General features: G+C 40.4%; 6 protein-coding genes across 7 annotated transcripts; 3 read left to right on the forward strand and 3 right to left on the reverse strand.

Moving 5' to 3' along the window:
• Window positions 1–772: 772 nt before the first annotated feature.
• Window positions 773–2576, reverse strand: LOC108817194 (NAC domain-containing protein 41). The gene is made up of 3 exons (XM_018589833.2): window positions 1685–2576; window positions 1309–1568; window positions 773–1217 (listed from the first exon to the last, which is right to left on the reverse strand). Exons 1-3 carry the CDS (start codon window positions 1866–1868, stop codon window positions 1023–1025), a joined length of 639 nt encoding a protein of 212 aa, XP_018445335.1. The 5' UTR covers window positions 1869–2576; the 3' UTR covers window positions 773–1022.
• A 405-nt stretch (window positions 2577–2981) lies between these two features.
• LOC108817192 (exocyst complex component EXO70B1-like) lies at window positions 2982–5334 on the forward strand. The gene has a single exon (XM_056990807.1). It carries the CDS (start codon window positions 3085–3087, stop codon window positions 5131–5133), a length of 2049 nt encoding a protein of 682 aa, XP_056846787.1. The 5' UTR covers window positions 2982–3084; the 3' UTR covers window positions 5134–5334.
• Window positions 5335–5859: 525 nt separating this feature from the next.
• Window positions 5860–7375, forward strand: LOC108817229 (uncharacterized). Its single transcript, XM_018589873.2, has 3 exons — window positions 5860–6232; window positions 6309–6533; window positions 6620–7375. Exons 1-3 carry the CDS (start codon window positions 5918–5920, stop codon window positions 7241–7243), a joined length of 1164 nt encoding a protein of 387 aa, XP_018445375.2. The 5' UTR covers window positions 5860–5917; the 3' UTR covers window positions 7244–7375.
• A 551-nt stretch (window positions 7376–7926) lies between these two features.
• On the forward strand, window positions 7927–12118 carry LOC108815149 (uncharacterized). Of its 2 annotated transcripts, none has more exons than XM_056990285.1 (10): window positions 7927–8276; window positions 8412–8724; window positions 8808–8944; window positions 9055–9168; window positions 9263–9346; window positions 9434–9562; window positions 9651–9810; window positions 9906–10066; window positions 10157–10283; window positions 10360–12118. In XM_056990285.1, exons 2-10 carry the CDS (start codon window positions 8413–8415, stop codon window positions 11857–11859), a joined length of 2724 nt encoding a protein of 907 aa, XP_056846265.1. In that variant the 5' UTR covers window positions 7927–8276; window position 8412; the 3' UTR covers window positions 11860–12118. The 2 variants fall into 2 exon arrangements, with proteins under 2 accessions (XP_056846265.1, XP_018443304.2); XM_018587802.2 differs by having other exon boundaries at window positions 7928–8276; window positions 9654–9810.
• A 691-nt stretch (window positions 12119–12809) lies between these two features.
• LOC108818381 (chalcone synthase 3) lies at window positions 12810–14395 on the reverse strand. The gene is made up of 2 exons (XM_018591340.2): window positions 14125–14395; window positions 12810–14039 (listed from the first exon to the last, which is right to left on the reverse strand). The coding sequence occupies exons 1-2, from the start codon at window positions 14315–14317 to the stop codon at window positions 13045–13047; spliced, it is 1188 nt and encodes a 395-aa protein (XP_018446842.1). The 5' UTR covers window positions 14318–14395; the 3' UTR covers window positions 12810–13044.
• Window positions 14396–18125: 3730 nt separating this feature from the next.
• On the reverse strand, window positions 18126–19143 carry LOC108816848 (NADH dehydrogenase [ubiquinone] 1 beta subcomplex subunit 8, mitochondrial-like). Its single transcript, XM_018589407.2, has 4 exons — window positions 19087–19143; window positions 18668–18808; window positions 18509–18595; window positions 18126–18227 (listed from the first exon to the last, which is right to left on the reverse strand). Exons 1-4 carry the CDS (start codon window positions 19141–19143, stop codon window positions 18126–18128), a joined length of 387 nt encoding a protein of 128 aa, XP_018444909.2.
• Between the last annotated feature and the right edge of the window lie 626 nt (window positions 19144–19769).

Here is a 19769-nt window from a genome sequence, read left to right on the forward strand (position 1 = left end):
ATGTTTATGGTAATGTGTGTATTTGTGTGGGAAAGAGGAGAAACCTAGATTGCCTTAATCGATATTGTCTTTTTGTGGATTTTACATTGGATGATGGTGCACATTGCACATGTGACTTGTCTCTGACCTTCTACACCATTTCTTTTTCTAGTAATTATGCAATAAAATCGACACAAGCTTGTTGTATTTTCAATCATTATAATGTTCACATCCATACCCATGTTATGTCCCCACTCTGTTCTTCTTACATAAACTAAGTTCAATCTTTCATCTTTTTATTTTTTGTTTTTGTTTTGCATCGAGTCTTTTTGTGTTAGCACACAAGTTACACGTCTTTTTCTACATTTACAGTTGAGAAAGTTTTGGTTACATGTATTATCTAACAAATCATGAAAATTCATTGATCTTATATTTAAATCACATTGTTTTCCTGGTATACAACTCTCACACACATTGCTAAGTTTAAAACAATCACGTCCACGATTTTGGTTTCTCGACATTTTTTAGAAATGTGTCAGCGACACGAAGAAACGTTAGCTTCTCGACAACCCATGCGATGGCTTCTTTTATTTTAATTTCAATTTCAACTCTTTCTTTTGTCTCTTTGTGCTATTTAACACACCATTTTATATGTCACCCATCCATCTAATATAAAATATCTTATGTGCATCAACCTGTATTATAACTTAATACAAAATTCCTCTCAGTCTCATATGTAACACATTAGATGCTATGGATCTTTTGTTCTGTTTGAAAAGAAAGGGAATGCAAGTTCACTTCTAAGAAAAATAAATATTTATTTTTTTCATTTAATTCAACTTTACTTCGTCTTACATTGGCTATATCACTTTTAACTCCACGACAATGTTGTAAAAGTTAACAAGTTTGACAGATATTAGGTTTGCTCAACAAATCTCCCACTCACACAACTTTCGGATCAAAATGGATCAAGACGTGTAATCTTTTTTTAAATAGCTTGAAAGAAACATAAGTGGAGTAGGTTAGGGTTAAGGAGCAACGTTTTAAATAATGCTCCCTGACTCATCAGCTGAGGTAGGAGGAGAGGGCGGTGGAGGACCGGTTTCATGATCTGACCCAATCGTAAAGTCTATGCAACTTAATTCTTCTTCGTCAAATCTCCCGCTTGATTTCCTCTGCCTTCTTCCTTTGGATACTTTCCTCTCATACACATTGTACACCGCCCAATCTCCAGACACCTGCTTTTATGTACCAAACTAAACCCATTAGTCCAAAGTCTAGACTCTTTTTTTTTTTTCAATTATAGTGGAGAACTAGTGGTGTATGTACCTTAGTTGATGCAAAACCGGCAAGGCAGTACTCTGTCATGCTCCATCTGGTTTTGTTGCATTTAGAAGATGATTTGTTTGTTTCATAGAAAGCAAGTGTTCTTCTAATCCCAACTCTTCTACCACAGGCAATGATTTCTCTCTCTTTCCTGGTAGGTTTCCAGTAACCATCACCAGATGAAATCTTGATTCGATGTGCATTACTGGATACTTCACTTCTCTTCTTGCAGAAGAAGTACCTCTTGTTCTCCTCTTGATCCCCTGAAAAATAACCCTTTATGTTTGAGCATAAGGCAACACACGGATATAGACCATAGACATGCACACCACACACACACATATGAATAGGCCGTAGAAGAAAGAATAGAGAAAGGGACCTGGGAAAGTAAGAGGATGAGTGGAGAAGACGTCAAAGACAGGGATGATGGAGGAAGGCAAAGGAGAAGCAAATGCTTTTGGGAGCAAGTAATGAAGGATAAGCTCCTGGTCCGTTGGATGAAACCTGTATCCAATTGGTAATTTCATGCCTCCATTCACCATTGTCCTCTTCTCCACCTCCATATCTTCTCTCTTCTTCCAATACTGTGTCTCTAAAGAGAAAGAACGGGGAGCGAGAGAGACAGAGACAGAGAGAGAGAAGGAAGACTCGTGTAACGTTTTGTTTTGTGGGCTTTGCAAGCTAAATGACAGTAGGAGAGGTTCTTTATATATGTATATATCCTCACGAGTACACTTACATATATGAATATATTATAGTTGTGTAATATAAATGGTAGAAGAAGTGGCTCCTTTGTCAGAACATTTATACATAATAAGAAGTTGATGAGAATGAGTAGGGGAAAAGGAAGGTGCTTATGTGGGATGTTCATTGACTTCTTAAAAAAAAATAGAGAAGAAAATGTCATTTATATTCCTAATTTTTCTTAATGATGAAAGGAAGAGAGAAACGTGCAAGTTTGGGGTTTCTCCATTAGCAAAATAGTTCTTCTTTTTGGACTCTTTCACTTCCTACCATTTGATCATCCTCTGCCTTTGTAATTCAATTAATATTTTGATGTTCAATGTATCTGTATGTGTGAAGAAGATACTAAACTATGAGACACAACACCACCTACATGTTCCCCTCTGCTGGTTTAGTTGATTGAAGCAGGCCTAATTGTTCTTTGGGCTTTTGTTGCCTTTCTTTTCTCCTACTATATTTTCTCTTTTCAATAATAAAAACATGGGTCATCAAGAAATAAAGCATGGTTTATGCATGCACGTATAGAGTTGTGAGAGGAAGGTGCGTGCGCACCATACTCCCACGTTACCCCGTGTTTTAATCATATAATTTTTTCCATTTTCAAATCATTGTTTTTTTGGTAAAAATTCTAATGATTGTTCATAAATGCATATATAGTAACTTTTCTTTCAATGTTTATTAACATTCTGGGGAATAAATATATCACAAACAAACCAATTTTTGAAAAAGATTTAAATTGATGATGAGGTTTTTTCTATCACGGTTAAAAATAGAATACATGGTAATGGTGTTGTTTAGAATTCGAAAGAAAAGTCAACGGTCGACCACCAAAAAAAAGACAAGGCTCCCCTACTTCTTCGATTCAGCCCATTGTGACCATCTCCACATCACCTCTCTCTATCCACACAAACCACAAACCACAAATCTCTAAACCTAAACAAAAAAAAACACATGAATCTCTCCTTCCTCACCATCCCAATTGCACCACACCATTTTTTTTGAAGCTTTACGTATACGTAGATATAACAAGATTCCATGGAGAAAAACGACGACAACAAGGACCCTGATCACAACGACCAATCCAAGGGAGAGGAGAACGCGGACGACGTCGTTTCAGATGCTGCTCATCCCCAAGATGAGTCTGATGGTATCAGTAAAGAGAATGTAGATGTTGGCAATGCAGAGACAGAACACGATCCTGCAGGAGACAAGGTTGATGATTCACAAGGAGGAGAAGAGATTCAACAAACCCTCGAGTCCTTGTCTGAAGAACTCGACCAGCTTCTCTCGAGCCTCTCCCTTCACAAGGAAGAGCACAGAGACGACACCACCACCGAGGAGAAAGGAGATCAGGAAGGTGGTGATTACTTTCAGATCCCACAGTTCGTTGGCAAGTTCTTGGATCTTCTCGAGGACAAACTCTCCAAATACGACTCCGGCGAGCCGAAGACAGTAGTATGGTACCAAGATCAAGAGGAAGTTTCTTCGCTTCTCGAAGCAGTGGATCGTGTCTCGAATCTCATGAGACTCTTGCTCAATACCAAATCATGTCTGGACCATCACGAGCCCTTGATCAACCACGCTGGATCCATCCAGCAGCGTGCGATGGCCTTCTTGGAAGACGAGTTCCGCATCCTTCTAGAAGAGTCCGTGATCATCAAAGAGGCGGCATTGGTCACAGACGACAGTACCAGCAGCCAGAGGAAGAGCACGGACGATGCGGTGGTCTCTCAAGATCAAGACCAGCAGGTGCTTGTTCCCGAAGGTGGTGGTGATCAGGAGATTGAATACCCTGGCTACTCGGAGGACGTGGTTGCGTTGCTGAGGAAAATAGCGGAGAAGATGAGAGCAGGAGGGTACGGTTGGGAATGCAGAGAGGTTTATCTGGTCGGGAGGAGGAACATCTTGATGCGTACGTTGAAACGTGACTGCGAGTTCGAGAAAGTGAGCGTCGACGAGGTGCAGAAGATGAGCTGGGGTGAGCTCGAGAGAGAGATTCCTATATGGAACAAGACTTTCAAGAACTGCTCTTCCCGCTTCTTCCCCGGCGAGCACAAACTCGCGGAGAAGATCTTCCAAGGAGACGAAGGGAGCTTGTTCTGCATCGTCACACACGGCCTCACCATCCAGCTCTTGGGTTTTGCAGAGGCCGTGGCCATGACCAGGCGATCCACTGAAAAACTATTCAAGATTCTCGATATCTACGAGACTCTCAGGGATAGTTTTCAATCCATGGAGGAGCTCTTCACCGAAGAGCTCCGCACCGAGCTGAGGAACGATGTGACCAGCGCTCGTTCCCGCTTGGGAGAGAGCGCTATTAACATATTCTCTGATTTGGAAAACTCTATCAAATCAGATTCAAGCAAGACTCCTGTTCCAGGAGGAGCGGTGCATCCTCTGACGAGGTACACTATGAACTACCTCAAGTACTCATGCGAATACAAAGACACGTTGGAACAAGTGTTCAAGAGCCACTCGAAGACGGATCAAGAAGAGGGAGAGGGGAACTCGGCCTGCTCGGCTTTTGCGAGCCAGCTGATGAGGATAATGGACCTACTAGACGGGAACATGGAGGCGAAGTCGAAGCTGTACAAAGACATACCACTCAGCTGCATCTTCATGATGAACAACGGGAGATACATAGTGCAGAAGATCAAAGGATCGGCTGAGATACACGAGGTGGTGGGAGACACGTGGTGCAGGAGGAGGTCGTCTGAGCTGAGGAACTATCACAAAAACTACCAGAGAGAGACGTGGGGGAAGCTGCTGGGGTTCTTGGGACACGAGGGGCTAATGCACAACGGGAAGATAGTGAAGCCTAATCTCAAGGAGAGGTTCAAGAGCTTCAACGCGACTTTCGACGAGATACACAAGACGCAGACCACGTGGGTGATTAATGATGAGCAGCTGCAGAGCGAGCTGAGGGTTTCTATAACCGCGGTTATGATACCTGCCTACAGGGCCTTCATGGCTAGGTTTGGACAGTACTTGGATCCTGGTCGCCAGACTGAGAAGTATGTCAAGTACCAGCCTGAGGACATCGAGGATCTCATTGACCAGCTCTTCGACGGCAACAAGCGGTAGAACGTAGATTCTTTCTTTCTTTCTTTTTTTTTCTTTTGTTTTTGGTTTTGTTTTGCAGCGACACTTTTTTTCTTTTAAGTTCCTCAAATTTTTTCATGTCTTCTTATACTGCTTTTGTCTGAATGTTTCTACGAATCCAAACAAACATCATGGCTCCGAGCCATGTGTAAATGTTAAATCATAATATAATCAGTTCCATCATTTATGAATAAAAAGTCGATTGATCTCTTATTAATAGCATAATGGTAAGTTATGTTGAAGTAGACACAAGACTAAATGAAAAGACAAGAGGGAAGGAGATAAGAGACTTTTAGAACTTACTCCCTATTTAGGCCTTGCTTGGCTCTCAGGCAACACACAAATCTGTATTCCAAGAGGGATCAACACTGTCCTAATCTCCATTTCCAGCTTTCTTGGATCTATTTTCTATCCCTCTCTTTGCCTTCTTCATTTCTCCCTCAGATCTTCTATGGTAATATCTGCCTTGGACCTGTAATAATTGTCGGCAGATGCAACTCAGAAACAGAGTAGTTGAAGTGAACCATCTACTTTTGAACCTAGTTTAAGAAGCTCGTGAATAACGGCGGATTTCATGTAAAGGGCCAAACCTACCAAGAAGCCCCATTATATTAAATGGGCTTTTACCCGGCCCATTAACTGAAGATGAACTATTGCTGAATATGTCGGTTTTGTTTGGCTACAGAGGCATATAAATCCCCAACACCGCATAAAATCCCTCAATCTCGGCCATCATCGTCCCCACCCAAATTCGAAAAAGCAAAGAATGGAGGAAAGTTTCAGAGTAAGGATCGACAAGGTATTTGGATCTCTCTCATCCTCATCTGCGGCCTCTTCTCTGAACTCTCTATGGTGTCTCGCGGACGACGGTATCGATACAAGAAGCGACCGGAGCGGAGGAGAGAAAGAGGTCTCGGAGCCCCACCAGCCAAGCTTCCCGGAGAATGATCGAGACGATTTGAACAACGTCGATGAAGAAGACGAAGCAGGGTCCACTGTGTTGCAGAAGCCGGATGATTACAACGACGAGGAGTGGGAGATCAAATCCTCAATCGGGATGGACACTACTCTCGACATGGAGGTATGTATTGTATATCTCTTTATCTTGTTTCCATTATCAATTACGCTAAGGGCTTATCTGTATTTTATTTTTGTAGGAAGAGGAAGATGAGAATGACAAAGTGGCTGTAGGAGAGGAACTGTGCGGCGTTTACACCAAGGATGTGAACGACTACGAGACGGAAGCAGATGAGTGGGAGGAGCTTCCCTCTTCTTTCAATGAAAGAGAGAAGGATCCTCGTGCTAACTACATCGCCGCGGAGATTAGGCTTAGAGAAGACGCTGATGCTGTTAACAAGTTGAACTCTTTGCACGTCTCTGAGGTAACTTTTGAGAGTCTGTTTTGAACAAAGTCTCTTCCTTTTTTGTAAAACTCGTAATGATTCACTTATGAACTAACTCTTTGCAGGGACATCAGGATAACATGTCGGAAAAGGAGAAAGTGGTTTCTGAGGAGGCATATGCTGGCGCTTCGGATGATAATGGGCTGAAACCGATACTGAAGAGGAAAGAAAGCCAAGCTGACTCGAAGTTGCAGAAGCGTGTTCGGTTTAGTTCTGATGTCAGAGATGACGACGATTCAACTGGAGGTGGTGACGGAGATTCTGCGATGGAGACAAGTATAGTAGTGCAGCGAGACCATCCATCTGGAGAGCCAGATTATGTTCGAAACCCGTCAAAGTACACCCGGTACACGTTTGACGAAGGCGAGGTTGACGAGGAATCTAACAGGAAAGCGTACATGGAGTTTCTCAGCATGATCAGGAGCCGAGACGAGCCTCTTGAAGACCCTCTGGTTGAGCTTCCGACATCGGTGGCTTTTGTACCGAAGAAGAATCAAACGGGTGAGAGCAAAGTAGGAAACGCAGACAAGGGTTTTGAGGGAAGAAGAGGTGTAATGCCTATCTTAGATTCCATAGAAGACAGCACTGTTTCTGCCATGGAAGAAGATGAACCACAAACAGCTCTGAATGTCGTAAGAAGACCCGGTCGTCAGTATAGGGCTAGAGCCAAGGAAGATGAAGTGGAATGAATGTTGAGTATCATCAAACTCGCCTTGCCAGTTTTGGCGTGTTGTCTTTTATTACTTGAATTTAGCAGAGTCTGGGTGACAGAAATCATAAATTTATTGGGGACTTCATATGATACTTCTACTTTCGATTCAGTTGTGGGGATAATACTAAGTTGTATTTGTATACGTCAATGGTTGCAGCGTTAATGCAACAAGTTAGACAAATATTTGTTCCTAAGACAACCTTGTTAAAGGGTTCCACTTGGGAGATAGTTTTGCTATGTACTCCCCCAAAAATAGAGTGACCAAAAATATGTTACCAATATGCATAATAATGATCCTGCTACTCCTCTCTAGTACAGGCGTTTTCTTCAACTTACTGCAAGTTATAGCTCCCTACTATTGAGACACAAGAATGTTGTCAGCGTCGGAAAGAACCACACGGAAGCATTGAACAAATAGGTTTTGGTTGGGAGCAAAACAATCTTCTCCATGTCACCCGTCTTCCATCAAGGCCTTGCATTTTCTGTAGGCCCACCAGCCTTAATTCTCAGTTTTCCCTAATTGTAAACTTTTACATTTATTTTACCAAAAGAAGAAAATAAAACAAAAATAGTAAAAAAACTTTTGTGAAAAAAAAAAGAGGAAGGAAAGATCGGTTCGGTACGGTTAATGTGGCAGAAACAAATAAGGGTAGAAAGAGAAGCAAGTGGTCCATGGGGGGAGAAGAGAAGCAGCAGCAGCTACTACATAACAGAGAGAGACCCAAAAGAGATCATCTTTTGCCTTATCTTCCTCCCAAAACAAATCTCTCACTTCTCTGCACCCCGTGGTCTCTCTCTCTCCCCAGGTATACTCCTCCCCTGCTTCTAGGGTTTTCTTCAATCTCATCACTCTCTCTTCTCCAATTCATTGGACTTGGTTTCTTGCTTACTCCCCTCCCTGATTGGTGTACATCTTCTCACCTCGATCTCCGCTTTCTCCTTCTGGGTTTTGTGTCAGATACACCAATCGATTGAATCCACCCACCCAATCGATCATCCATATCATAAAGGTCAGTACTTTAGTTTTAATTCAATTACTGATTATCAGATGTTATTACTTCATTGCTTTCTCTCTTTGAAAATTTCAATTCTTTGCAATTAAAGTCACACATGGTTTCTCTCTGTGGTGTGGACTTTTTTCTCAGAATGGCAGCTGATCAGGGGAGGAAGCGGATGAGCAGCGCCAATGTTATTGGTTTCAGTTCCAGGGAGCATTACAGAGCCAAAAGGAAAAAGCTTGACGGTGCTTTGCGTTCGGGAGATGATCACATCAGTCTTGAATGGGACAGCAACCGCAGCAAAGTAGTCTCTAAGAAGGAACAAGTTGGTCTAAGTTTGAGGCATCTTCGTGAGTTTGTTGATTATGTTCCTCCTAGGCGGAGTCTCTTGGCACAAGTATGCCCCGTCCCTCGCGAAACTTTCCACCTGGAAAATCTGTCTGAGGTGCTTTCTAGTGAGGTAATAATACAAGTTATATATCCTTTGCGTAGACACCTTTTTGAGAGATATTGAGTTTTGGCCATTTTTTGTCTCTCCATCAGGTGTGGCGGAGTTGTCTATCTGATGGCGAAAGAGATTATCTTCAGCAGTTCCTCCCTGAGGGAATTGATGTGGAGCAAGTTGTTCAGCAGTTGCTTGGTGGGGAGAATTTTCATTTTGGAAATCTTTTTCTTGATTGGTTAGTGACAGCTGGACTCTCTGCATCCCTAGAATGATGATTGGTGATGATGGTCTAGTTTAATGTTCAGGAAATTTAGACTCCATTTTTAATGTAAGTTGTGGTTTCAGGGGAACATCTGTCTGCTCTGGCAAAGCTCATCCAGATGAGATTGTTTATCAGGAGGAGTCTCTGAGGACTGGTAAAAGGAGATATTACGAGGATCTGGAGAAATACCATAATGAGTATGTGCAGTTTTTTCTCTATTCAGATTATAGGAGAACTTGTTATATATTATTTACTCATGGTTGTAACTCCTGTTTCCATTGTTTCCGGTAGTATTATAGATTATCTTCAGATGCTGAAGGAGAAATGGGAAAGCTGCAAAGATCCAGAGAAGGATGCTGTTAAGAAGATGTGGTGGTCAGTGTTTTTGGAATTGTCTATTTATAAGGAGATTCTAGTAATTATGATTCACTGATTGTCTGTTTCTTACATTGATTTCTTTAGGAGATCAAGAGAAGGCAATGAACGTGTAAACGGTAGCTGCCAGGATCTAACTGCTACCTCGGACTCTAGTTCCTGGAATGCAGATGATAAACCATGCAATAGTGATAGGGGTGGAGATGTTCGGAGAAGGTGCTGAACGTACTCTTTTCACATGTATACACAATTGCTGTTATAATTTCTTCTTAACCTGCATACTAAAGTTTCCAGTCCATTCTAGTAGGCCCAAGAGTTCTGCTGTGGAGAAAGAAAAGTCTCAAAGTCCCTTGATTGCCCAAGAGAATCTTGTAAACGTGGGCGTGAAAGCTAGAAACAAGGATAAGCTACCAAAACATAGCATTCAGCAAACCGATGGTGCTAAATACATGTCCTACCTCAAGGTTAGTTTATTCTTCTGCATTTAATACATGAAAGGTATTGGATAGCCGATATGCTTATTGATCAAGCATTTAAACTACACTTTATATATATTCAGATAAGCAAGAAGCAGCATCAGATTGTCACAAGCATGAAGCAGTCTGGTAAAAGCATTCAGTCGAAAGCACTTAATAAAATCTTGGGTAACATCAACAGTCTGGATGTTCAACCATACGGAGTGTTTGTGGAAGAAGAGGAGAAGAAACTGACTGCTCACTGGTCAGTGTTCCTTGTGAAACAAGCGGCTTCCTTCATCAAGCCTTTAAATTCTGTTTGTTTTTTTTTCTAAACGTCAGTTGTTTCGTGCAGGCTGCAACTGGTTAAAGATCTTCCAGCAGCATATGCAGTATGGAAAAAGCTACAGTTACAGAAACGAGATGTAATCAACTCTTTGGAAAGAGAACTGAAGGACAAACTCAATCCATGGGTGGAGGAGGTTTGTTTTCTCCATAAACATGTAACAATATATTGTTTCTACATTCCGATGTTATTAACAACTTTCTTTGGTATAGGATAAACATCAACTGACTGGTGATTTAGCATCGGACGACATTAAAGATTCGGGAAGTTTGGATCAAGATTCTGCCAAGAATCAATCCCTTTCAAAGGAGTCGTCGTCTTACAGTGACCAAATCACAGATTCAGGTCGCTGCTTGCAAGTTGGTGAACACTCCTCACAGGTTTCTTCACCAGACTGTGACAATGGCGTCAATATGGAGATAACTAGAGAAGAAGGATATTCTTCACTCGGCGATCAAAAGGACTTTGAAGCAAATGATTATTCCAGCTCCATAAATCGCCACTCTCTCCAACAGGCTCCATTTCTTAGTGAGCCGCCCCAAGATGCAATCCCTGTAAGCAAAAACTATGTGCCAGAACTAGAGAATGCTTCATCAGACGAGAGGATTCCTAGTACTAGTTCAAGCCATGGAGATGAGTTGCAGTATTGTTCTGGTGGGGATGTGTGGCAGCAAGTGGGAGGAACTAGGCAGACCTACGTTGGCCGCCAAGCTTACACCCCGAGCGGCGGGTTGTCAATCATACACCGTCCTGAAGGTGGTGAAGAAGAGAAAAACTATTTCATAGAACCGGACATGCGTGAAGACGTTGATAGAAGGAAGATGTTGCAACCGAGAGCAGATAACAGTTTTGGTTCTTTCCCTAACAACAATCAAAATGAGCTGCTCCAGTCTTTGTTTAAAGGTCAAGGCGGCGTGGCATCTCGCACCACTGAGCAGCTTCACTCTCTTCTTAAAGTCCCACTTAACGAGGAGCATAAACAGATTATGCCCATTGGTTTTCAGCAGGAAGGAAGCAACAATCTGATGGAGGGAAGTCAATTCTCTGGTCAGTTTCAGCATCAGATGACTGCTGCACCACAAGCACTGTCTCAGGACCAGCCAAGACAGGTTGACATCTATGGCCAAGGAAGCATGCCAGACAACATTTACTGCGACGGACGTGGATTCTTGATGCCGCGTCCGGACTGGAACACCGGTGCTGCTCAGATTGGAGTCACTACACAGCCCCCGTTGAACACTGGCCCTTTGTTAAATCAGAACTGGCAATTTAAGAGCATGTGGGCAAACACAAACGGTGTTGGATGTGCGAGCCAAAGCAGTCATAACGGGAGCGAGAGAGATCTGAACCTTCTCAGAGCTGCTACTAACGCTGAGCAGCAGATGATTCATAGGGGAAGTAGTTCAGATCAAAGCTTATTCTCTGTTCTCTCTCAGTGCAGTCAGTTGCGCCGTTCTAGATCTGCTTTGGAGCCCGAAAGTTCGAGTGCTCAAGTGGTTGCATCTGGTAACTACGAGATGCTCATGGAGGGAGGCACAACTCAGGTAGGCAGCAGTTTAGCTCAGCCTACAAATCCGCTTGATTACTTAAGTGGTAGCAACCCGGCAACATCTTTGATGCCAAATGATGAAGCATGGATGAACCAGAGTCGCGAGAACTCTAGTCTCCATGACCCACTAGCCAAGCTGTATCCAAGGTCATGGAACCCGTAACCAATCGTGTGAAGTTCTGCATTTGCTGAAGACGCACTTGATCTTAAAGATTATACAAAACCTGAACATGGGTTTCTTAGTTTTCTTGTCCATTTATTAATATGTGCATGTACATAGAAAGATACAGAGGAACTTTTGTTTTGTACATATTTAGGTTTTGAGATATGGGCTAGGAAAAGAATAAGGATACTTCCACCTACCTTTTCATTTGAATCTTACATTTCGTCCTTCCTCTTTAAAGTTATGGATTGTTTACGTATTTGGAACTTTCTACTCTCCATCACATGGTGAGCTACTTAGCTCTTGTTGTTTCTGTGTATGTGTATAACTGAGAGATGCTATCAAACTGCAAAACATATACTCTCAGATGGAAACATGGATTTAACAACAAATTGATATTAGCATTGACTCATTCGTTTTCCTTCCCTAAAGGCTTATTTGCTACAAATTATATCACTGACTTGTCTCTGTGTTTCTTTATCACTGGTTCAATTTTTCAAACTTGATCAAAAAGATAAACTATCCAAGAGCCAACCTTTGAGAGAAAATCCTTTATATCTAAGTTTGTTTTGGAAAAAAAACATTAAAACTATGTCTTGAACTCGATCTTCATCTTGTTTCCAGCCATCTAGCCAGCCCTCTCTCATAGACATGAGTCACATGACTATATAACTTTCACGCCTAGACCCAATTACACAACTACTGAGATGTTCCTAACTTAGAACACTCTTCATGCTTTGTTACACAGTCTGTGGAGGGAACTCAATGCTCATAGGATTGGGGAGCAACCAAAAAATGAAAAGGTCTTGATCAAATATGCGGACAAATTGATTAGACTGAAGTTGTGTGGTTTGGATCAAGAATGCAAACTTCTTCTTAGTTTTGAAAGTTTTAAAGAAGAACACTAGATTTTGTTTTTGTGATTTTATTTACAAATCAAACAAAATCACTTGATGTAATATAAGTTTTTGATTGAATAAAATTTTACATTCATTAGAAAAAAAGTTGAAGGACCATAGATAGCGAGGCCGCACATTTCATATTAAATGAAGTCTTCCTTCGTTATTGCATCACATATATTTATATATTAATTTGAAAAAGAAAAACAAGAAAAAACAAAAGACACGATGATGGAAAATATCTGAAGGAAGGTAGGTAGGCGCATATATGAAGGGAGCGTTCTGTTCAAACAGCAACACTGTGCAAGACCACTGTCTCTACAGTGAGACCTGGTCCGAAACCAAACAAGACACCCCACTCCAACCCTTCTCCTGTCGTGGCCACACCATCTTCCGCAGACTTCTTTCTCATCTCGTCCAATATGAAGAGAACGCACGCGCTCGACATGTTACCGTACTCGCTCAACACGTGACGTGTGGCTCTCATCTTCTCCGCCTTGAGCCCTAGCTTTTTCTCAACCTCATCAAGGATCGCTGGACCACCAGGGTGAGCTATCCAGAAGAGTGAGTTCCAGTCGCTTATACCTAAGGGTTTAAACGCTTCGTCTAGACTCTTTTCAATGTTCTTCGAGATGAGCCCGGGGACGTCCTTGAGGAGATGGAAAGTGAGTCCCACTTCCCTCAAATGTCCATCTATGGCACCGTCCGAGTCAGGGAGGATGGTCTGCGCAGCCGACACCATCTCAAAGATTGGTTTCTCTCCGACAGAGGTATCCGGGTCCGAACCGACAATGAGTGCGGCAGCTCCGTCACTGAAGAGAGCCTGTCCGACGAGGGAGTCGAGGTGGGTGTCAGAGGGGCCACGGAAGGTGACGGCTGTGATCTCGGAGCAGACGACGAGGACACGCGCGCCGCGGTTGTTCTCAGCCAGGTCCTTGGCGAGACGGAGGACAGTGCCTCCGGCGAAGCAACCTTGCTGGTACATCATGAGACGCTTGACGGAAGGGCGAAGACCGAGGAGCTTGGTGAGCTGGTAGTCAGCACCAGGCATGTCGACTCCCGAGGTTGTACAAAAGACAACGTGTGTGATCTTGGACTTGGGCTGGCCCCATTCCTTGATGGCCTTCACTGCAGCCTCTTTACCTAGCTTAGGGACTTCAACCACCACGATGTCCTGTCGAGCGTCGAGGGAAGGAGCCATGTAGGCGCACATGTCTGGATTCTCCTTCAGAAACTCTTCGGTCAGGTGCATGTGGCGTTTCCTTATCGTCGACTTGTCGCCTATTATATTATAGTAGTAGTTTGTTAACTAACTATGCTACAAATTAAAAGGAGAAATATAAAGTAGGGTTTGTTAAAGACATACACATGCGCTTGAACTTCTCCTTAAGGTCAGTCATGTGTTCGCTGTTTGTGATGCGGAAGTAGTAGTCAGGATACTCCGCTTGGATCACATGGTTGGCAGGGTTGGCCGTGCCTATCGCCAAGATACCTGCTGGGCCATCTGCTCTCTGTGCCTTTCTGATCTCATCCAACGAAGACGGTGTACCCATCACCATGGTATTACCAACTTGGTTTTTAGTTACAAGAGTTTGATCGATGCGTGGCTTTATGTGGTATACATTTAGAAAAACATGCGGGGAGTGATAGATTATATAAGAAGATGACAAAGGAGAAAAAGAGAAAGGGAGTGTGGTAGGTTAGATGGACGGGTAGATGAAACACAACGTGTCTTTGTGTTAGCTCCCTTTCATGTGGTTCTTCTTGCTTCCCTTTCATTCGCTACTTACCAAAAAAAATTGAATGGTTGGTTTTATTGAGTTACGTATATTCGCACCAACTAGTCATATTAATTTCTATGTTCGTATTTATTTTATATATTCGATGTATAATCAAAAGATATACGTACAGCTAGTCGTCAGTTTCTAGAAATTAGTTGTATACTTGTATGTATAGTTTCTTTACTTCCCACACGGCCACACCCCTCACGTGCATACTTAACTCCATCACTAGATTCTAATAACCTAATTTTCTTCTTCATATTTACCTTCTAATTCTTAACTAACTAACTAAACAACTAGTCTTACATTAGGTACGCCGTACGCCTCGTTTTTCGCTTTCCAAACAATGCAAGATGCGTTTTTTTTCCTTTCTCTGTCACTAGTTAATTATGCTTAATATTAACACCCTTTGTTTAGTATTCACTGTTGTTTTATCAGCCACCAACATGATTAGCAACATGATTAGGTATTCATGTTTAAGATATTTTTATTGGGAAAAAGAAATAACATCGACCCATAATCGAAGGTGGGCCCTAGAACTCGACTCGTTCTTCTTGAGATCATATGGGGTACATATTATGGACGTAGAGGCCATTGTAATATCTTCAATCTTGTTTGTTTAATATTTTTAAGTTATGTGATATAGATTTACGTCTTGTTTTTTTAATCAGTTTATTTTATGGGATTTTGTTCTTCTTTTTTGTTTTACGATCGGTTTTATTAGATTTTGGTGAAGATTTCCCACCAGGATATACCTTCTATGTAACATTTTATATCGATTACTAAAACAGGAAGTTTTCCGAGATTATATAATATCTGGATATGAAACGAAGGTAGTCCCACTCCTTTTGAAAATTGTTTTGTTTCACTTCTTTATTTGAGGTTAGTTGGTTACCCTTTTCATGGATTTTTAATCAATTTCTTTTATGGGATTTTGTTGTTTGCCCTTTTTAGTTTTTATTATTCTAAGTTTATAAATGGCCGACAAACAAAAAGTATATAAATTCATATCTGGAAAACGCCGTAGGCTGACTTAAGTACGTGGGCCTACAAAGCCCAACCCATGCGCAGTCCGTACTTTACTAGAACTAACGAGTGAATCCGTGGGCTTCAGAAATCAAGGCAGACTTCTGATGGAGCAAGTCAAGGCTTACTTCTGACATACATTCTGCAGCTGTTAAGGTATAACCAATTTTGTTTCAAAGTTAATTATTACACTTGGAAATATTCTTTCAGCTCTTATGCTGATTTCACTAGAGATCCCTGCCTTATCTAATTCTTATTATCGCACCTGAAGAGCAATATGGATGTGAGTCTGCATGTTGATCAGCCAACAAGTTGTGCTTTTACAAGCTTGAGTGTGGATGTAGTATTTTGAGAAAAAAAATTGAGTAAATTTTTTGTTCAAAAAAAAAAATTGAGTAAATTTTATTTTTCAAGTGGTTCCATCGTGAAACATGAAACGAGCCAGGAGCTAGTGAAGCTGAACGGTCATTCATTCGCCAACTTGGACGACCTGATGGAGCAATACAACTCAAAAAAGCTTCAATTGGAGAGTATATCAGGGAAGCATGTACAACTGTTGAGTGCATTTAAGAGTTCATACTATCCACTAAGGCAGTATCATGAGAAAACTGGCCATCTCAGGAAATTAATTACTTTAAGCAGAGAAAGAAATGGCGTGTTGTGAGGCTGAAACATTATAATCAAGTATAATAGTGCAATCACTGGTTAAATTCATCTTAATTTACTGCGTCAGGATAACTTAACTTAATGACTAGTTGGACGGTTAATCGGTAGAGACGATTTTTAGCTTTTCTTAGTTAAAATTAAGAGACGGTTCTTATAATATTACGATAAGAACCCCACCCTAAAAATCATACAATAAACATGCACTGAATGTCCGTAAACTTCTCACACACGTCACTTTCAGGTTTAGATTAGCCAAAAGCACACTCCCTTTGTTTTAAAAACTTTTAAAGAGTATTATTACATAATGCGCTCATCACATGGTCATTTGATTAGAAGAGTAATTAGACTAAAACGACAAAACATATTTGTGTTGCCAATAATTAGAAAGAGGATGATTAATTATGTTAGGTATCCAACAGAATACCTTTCCACGTTGGGTGCACATGCGTTTCGTATTTTCTTCTACCAAAACAAACACCATAACAGGCCCAAATCCACAGATAACTTACCAATGTATCTACATCAAAATAGTTCGACATGAGTAAGAGAAATGCAAGTGAATCTACATTTGAGACTAGAACCATAGAATAAAACGTCCTGCCAACTGTTCTGATTAAAAAATATGGAATATCCAAAGTGTTCATTTATGTTTATATCCGTATACAACGGTCGAGAAAATGGCACTGATCTACCAAAATAGCTTAGCTGCCACTTTGATTTGATAGTATTCTTGACCAAAACCATATATATATACATAGGGTTTGCATAAATATTTTGTCTATTACACTGTCTCTGGAGTATGTATCTGTTGCATGTAATCATATTCGAAAAATAACTAGTAAAAGGATAAGAGGATAAAACCAATTTACGATAGAGAATGGAAGAGGATTAACGTAAAATGAAAACAAGATTCAATGCATCGAAGATTGGAATAAGAATATAAACTAAACGAGAAAACTTAGAGTAGGTCAAAAGGAGGGAACATAAAATTATAGGACTTGTTTTCTCCAATGAAAATTACGACTAGAGATGAAATTAGAAAAGCATAAAAGATTGCTCACATGCAACCCAAATTCCTTTGTCCTCAATAATGCATGTTTACAAAGAAATTTGTTTTAGAATATAGTATTAGAGCAAGCTTTAAAATATATTGAGAAAGTATTAGAGAAACGAATTTGAATGGTGTTTTGGTAAGAATATATATTGAGAAACTGAATTTAGGAAAATGTTGCATACTATAATAGCCAAGCTGACAAGCATATATGATTAAGAAGAAATAAAAACGATAAGGAAATAGATAGATGCCCTTAGAGCATCATTATCAGTGAAACTTTTTAGCAAGTCCTTAGAGTTTTTTATTAATATTTGTAGTTTAGGACATTGTTATGAGACTTTAATGAAATTTGTGATTATTGGTGGGACTTTTGGTTGGTCCTTGGGTTTAAAAATTCCAAAACAAAACATATAACTGCACTGAGTTGCTAAAAGATACGAAGTTAACCAAAAAATTGTATCATGCCATGTACTGACCAGAACACTTCCAAATCCTGTCAAAATGTCAACACCAAGTGCCTTAATTGAATTGGTCAGGTTGTTTCGGATTTTGATAGCCAGATTGTTAGCATGGTCTGCCACACCTTGTCGATCATAACCAGCAGCTGATACCTGTTTTCCAAGAGGAACCAGAAAATAACATAAGATAGTTAAGGCAAGAAGGACTGATCTCTACACTTGTTTATTGTCATCAAAACTTAATCATTCATCTCCAAACCATTTCTATTAGATACCTTCCGCACCAACCAAAGACAAAAGCTAATAACTCTTAAGGGTGTAAAGTGAAACACAATAAAAGTCAACATGAGTTTGATTAAAAGTACCTGAAGGCCAAAGGACTTCATGTGATGTTCGTTCTGAAGTTCCCGCATTCGACCACTGACAGCGAGAAGAGCTTTGAAAGGTACACAGCCTCGGTTAACACAAGTCCCTCACAGATCAACTGAATTCAGTGTAGATTCACAATATCACAGAGGGTTATGATATTATAGCAATGAAATCATGACTATTTGCTGGGTATTTTTGCTCAAATTCAAAGTTAAACCAAGGACACGTCTAAGCGATAGCTGCTGATACAACTCTAGGTAGAGGCTTGAGCATATACTGAGTTTAAGAACTAATTTATGTGTTTCCTTACACGCTTATGAGCCTCTAAGCAAGTACTGAGTTCTCTCAACACTAAAACAATCGAGAAAAAATAGATAAAAAGAAAAGCTAACAAACCTTACCGATGGTATGAGCAATCCGATCAATGCAAGGCTCTGGAAACGCAGTCCCGTTGTCCCACATCAGCTCGTCGTTCACCGAAAGCTGAGAGACGCACATCAAAAAGGGAATAGAATCGAAACGAGTTTCAAAATTAGAGAGAGAGATTTGACTCACCGGCTTATCGGGGACGATGTGTTTGCCGACGGGGAGTTCCATGCCGGCGCGTTGGCGGAGAGAAGAGGCGTTGGATTGTACAACGACGCCGTTTCCACCCATTATCCTTGACGCCACACCGCTCAAACAGGAAAAAAAAAACTAACCAATTTGGCGTTGATGTTCTTGTTTCAAGCGGTGGTCATGATTGTTGATCTGAAATTCGGGAGTCGAAAGAGAAGAAGAAGAAAGAGAAGGACCGTTCTCCCAATCACGCTATGCCACGTTTCGTTAAGGACAGGCCAGGCCAGCCCTTATTTTAGGCCCGTTGGCGATGGACTAAGCGAATTTTCATTTATTTTTGACCCAAAATTATTTAAGGCCAGGCCTTAAGGGCCACCGATATTGATGGTCTTAGGATTAGAATATGAAAGACGAACAAAGGCTGTGGCAGTATTCATTGAAGTTGCAGCATATAAATTTGAAAGCACATGCATTACCGTATTTTGTATTTGTGTGTTTGATTATTCTCTAATTAATTAAAAGCCACTTTTGGTACACACGTTGTGATTATTGTACATATAGACTAATGGGGCGTATCTATACTATTATTTATGAAGTAATTTTGCTGATTTGTCACATTCTCCATGATTTTAGCCAACTTTGCTTATTTGTCATGTTTTCCATAATTTTAGGTTTATTTATTATATTTTCTATAATTTTTAACTTTGATTATTTATCAATTTCCATAATTCAAGACAATTTTATTTATTTATCATGTTTTTAGTACTATTGACTAATGAACCATCAGTTTAAATATGCACTATTATTTGAAACTTTATTAAATAAGTATTGAAAAATAAATTTAATTATTTGTCATGTTTTTCATAATTTTTCATATTCTACATGGTTTTATGCTGAATCATTAGTTTTAATAAATAATTTTAACTAAACTGATTAAAATTTTGATATCTTTAATGAATAATTATATTATTTACCTGATTACAAAATAGTATAATAAAAGTATCTCAGAAAAGAAATAGAAAACATGTTTGAAAAAGGAAAAGATAATTCCATGTATTTATTTTGTGTTTCTTTACATCTTTCTTTCCTATTTGTTAAT

The sequence above is a fragment of the Raphanus sativus genome, chromosome 7 (assembly GCF_000801105.2).
Source record: "Raphanus sativus cultivar WK10039 chromosome 7, ASM80110v3, whole genome shotgun sequence".
Taxonomy (NCBI): domain Eukaryota; kingdom Viridiplantae; phylum Streptophyta; class Magnoliopsida; order Brassicales; family Brassicaceae; genus Raphanus; species Raphanus sativus.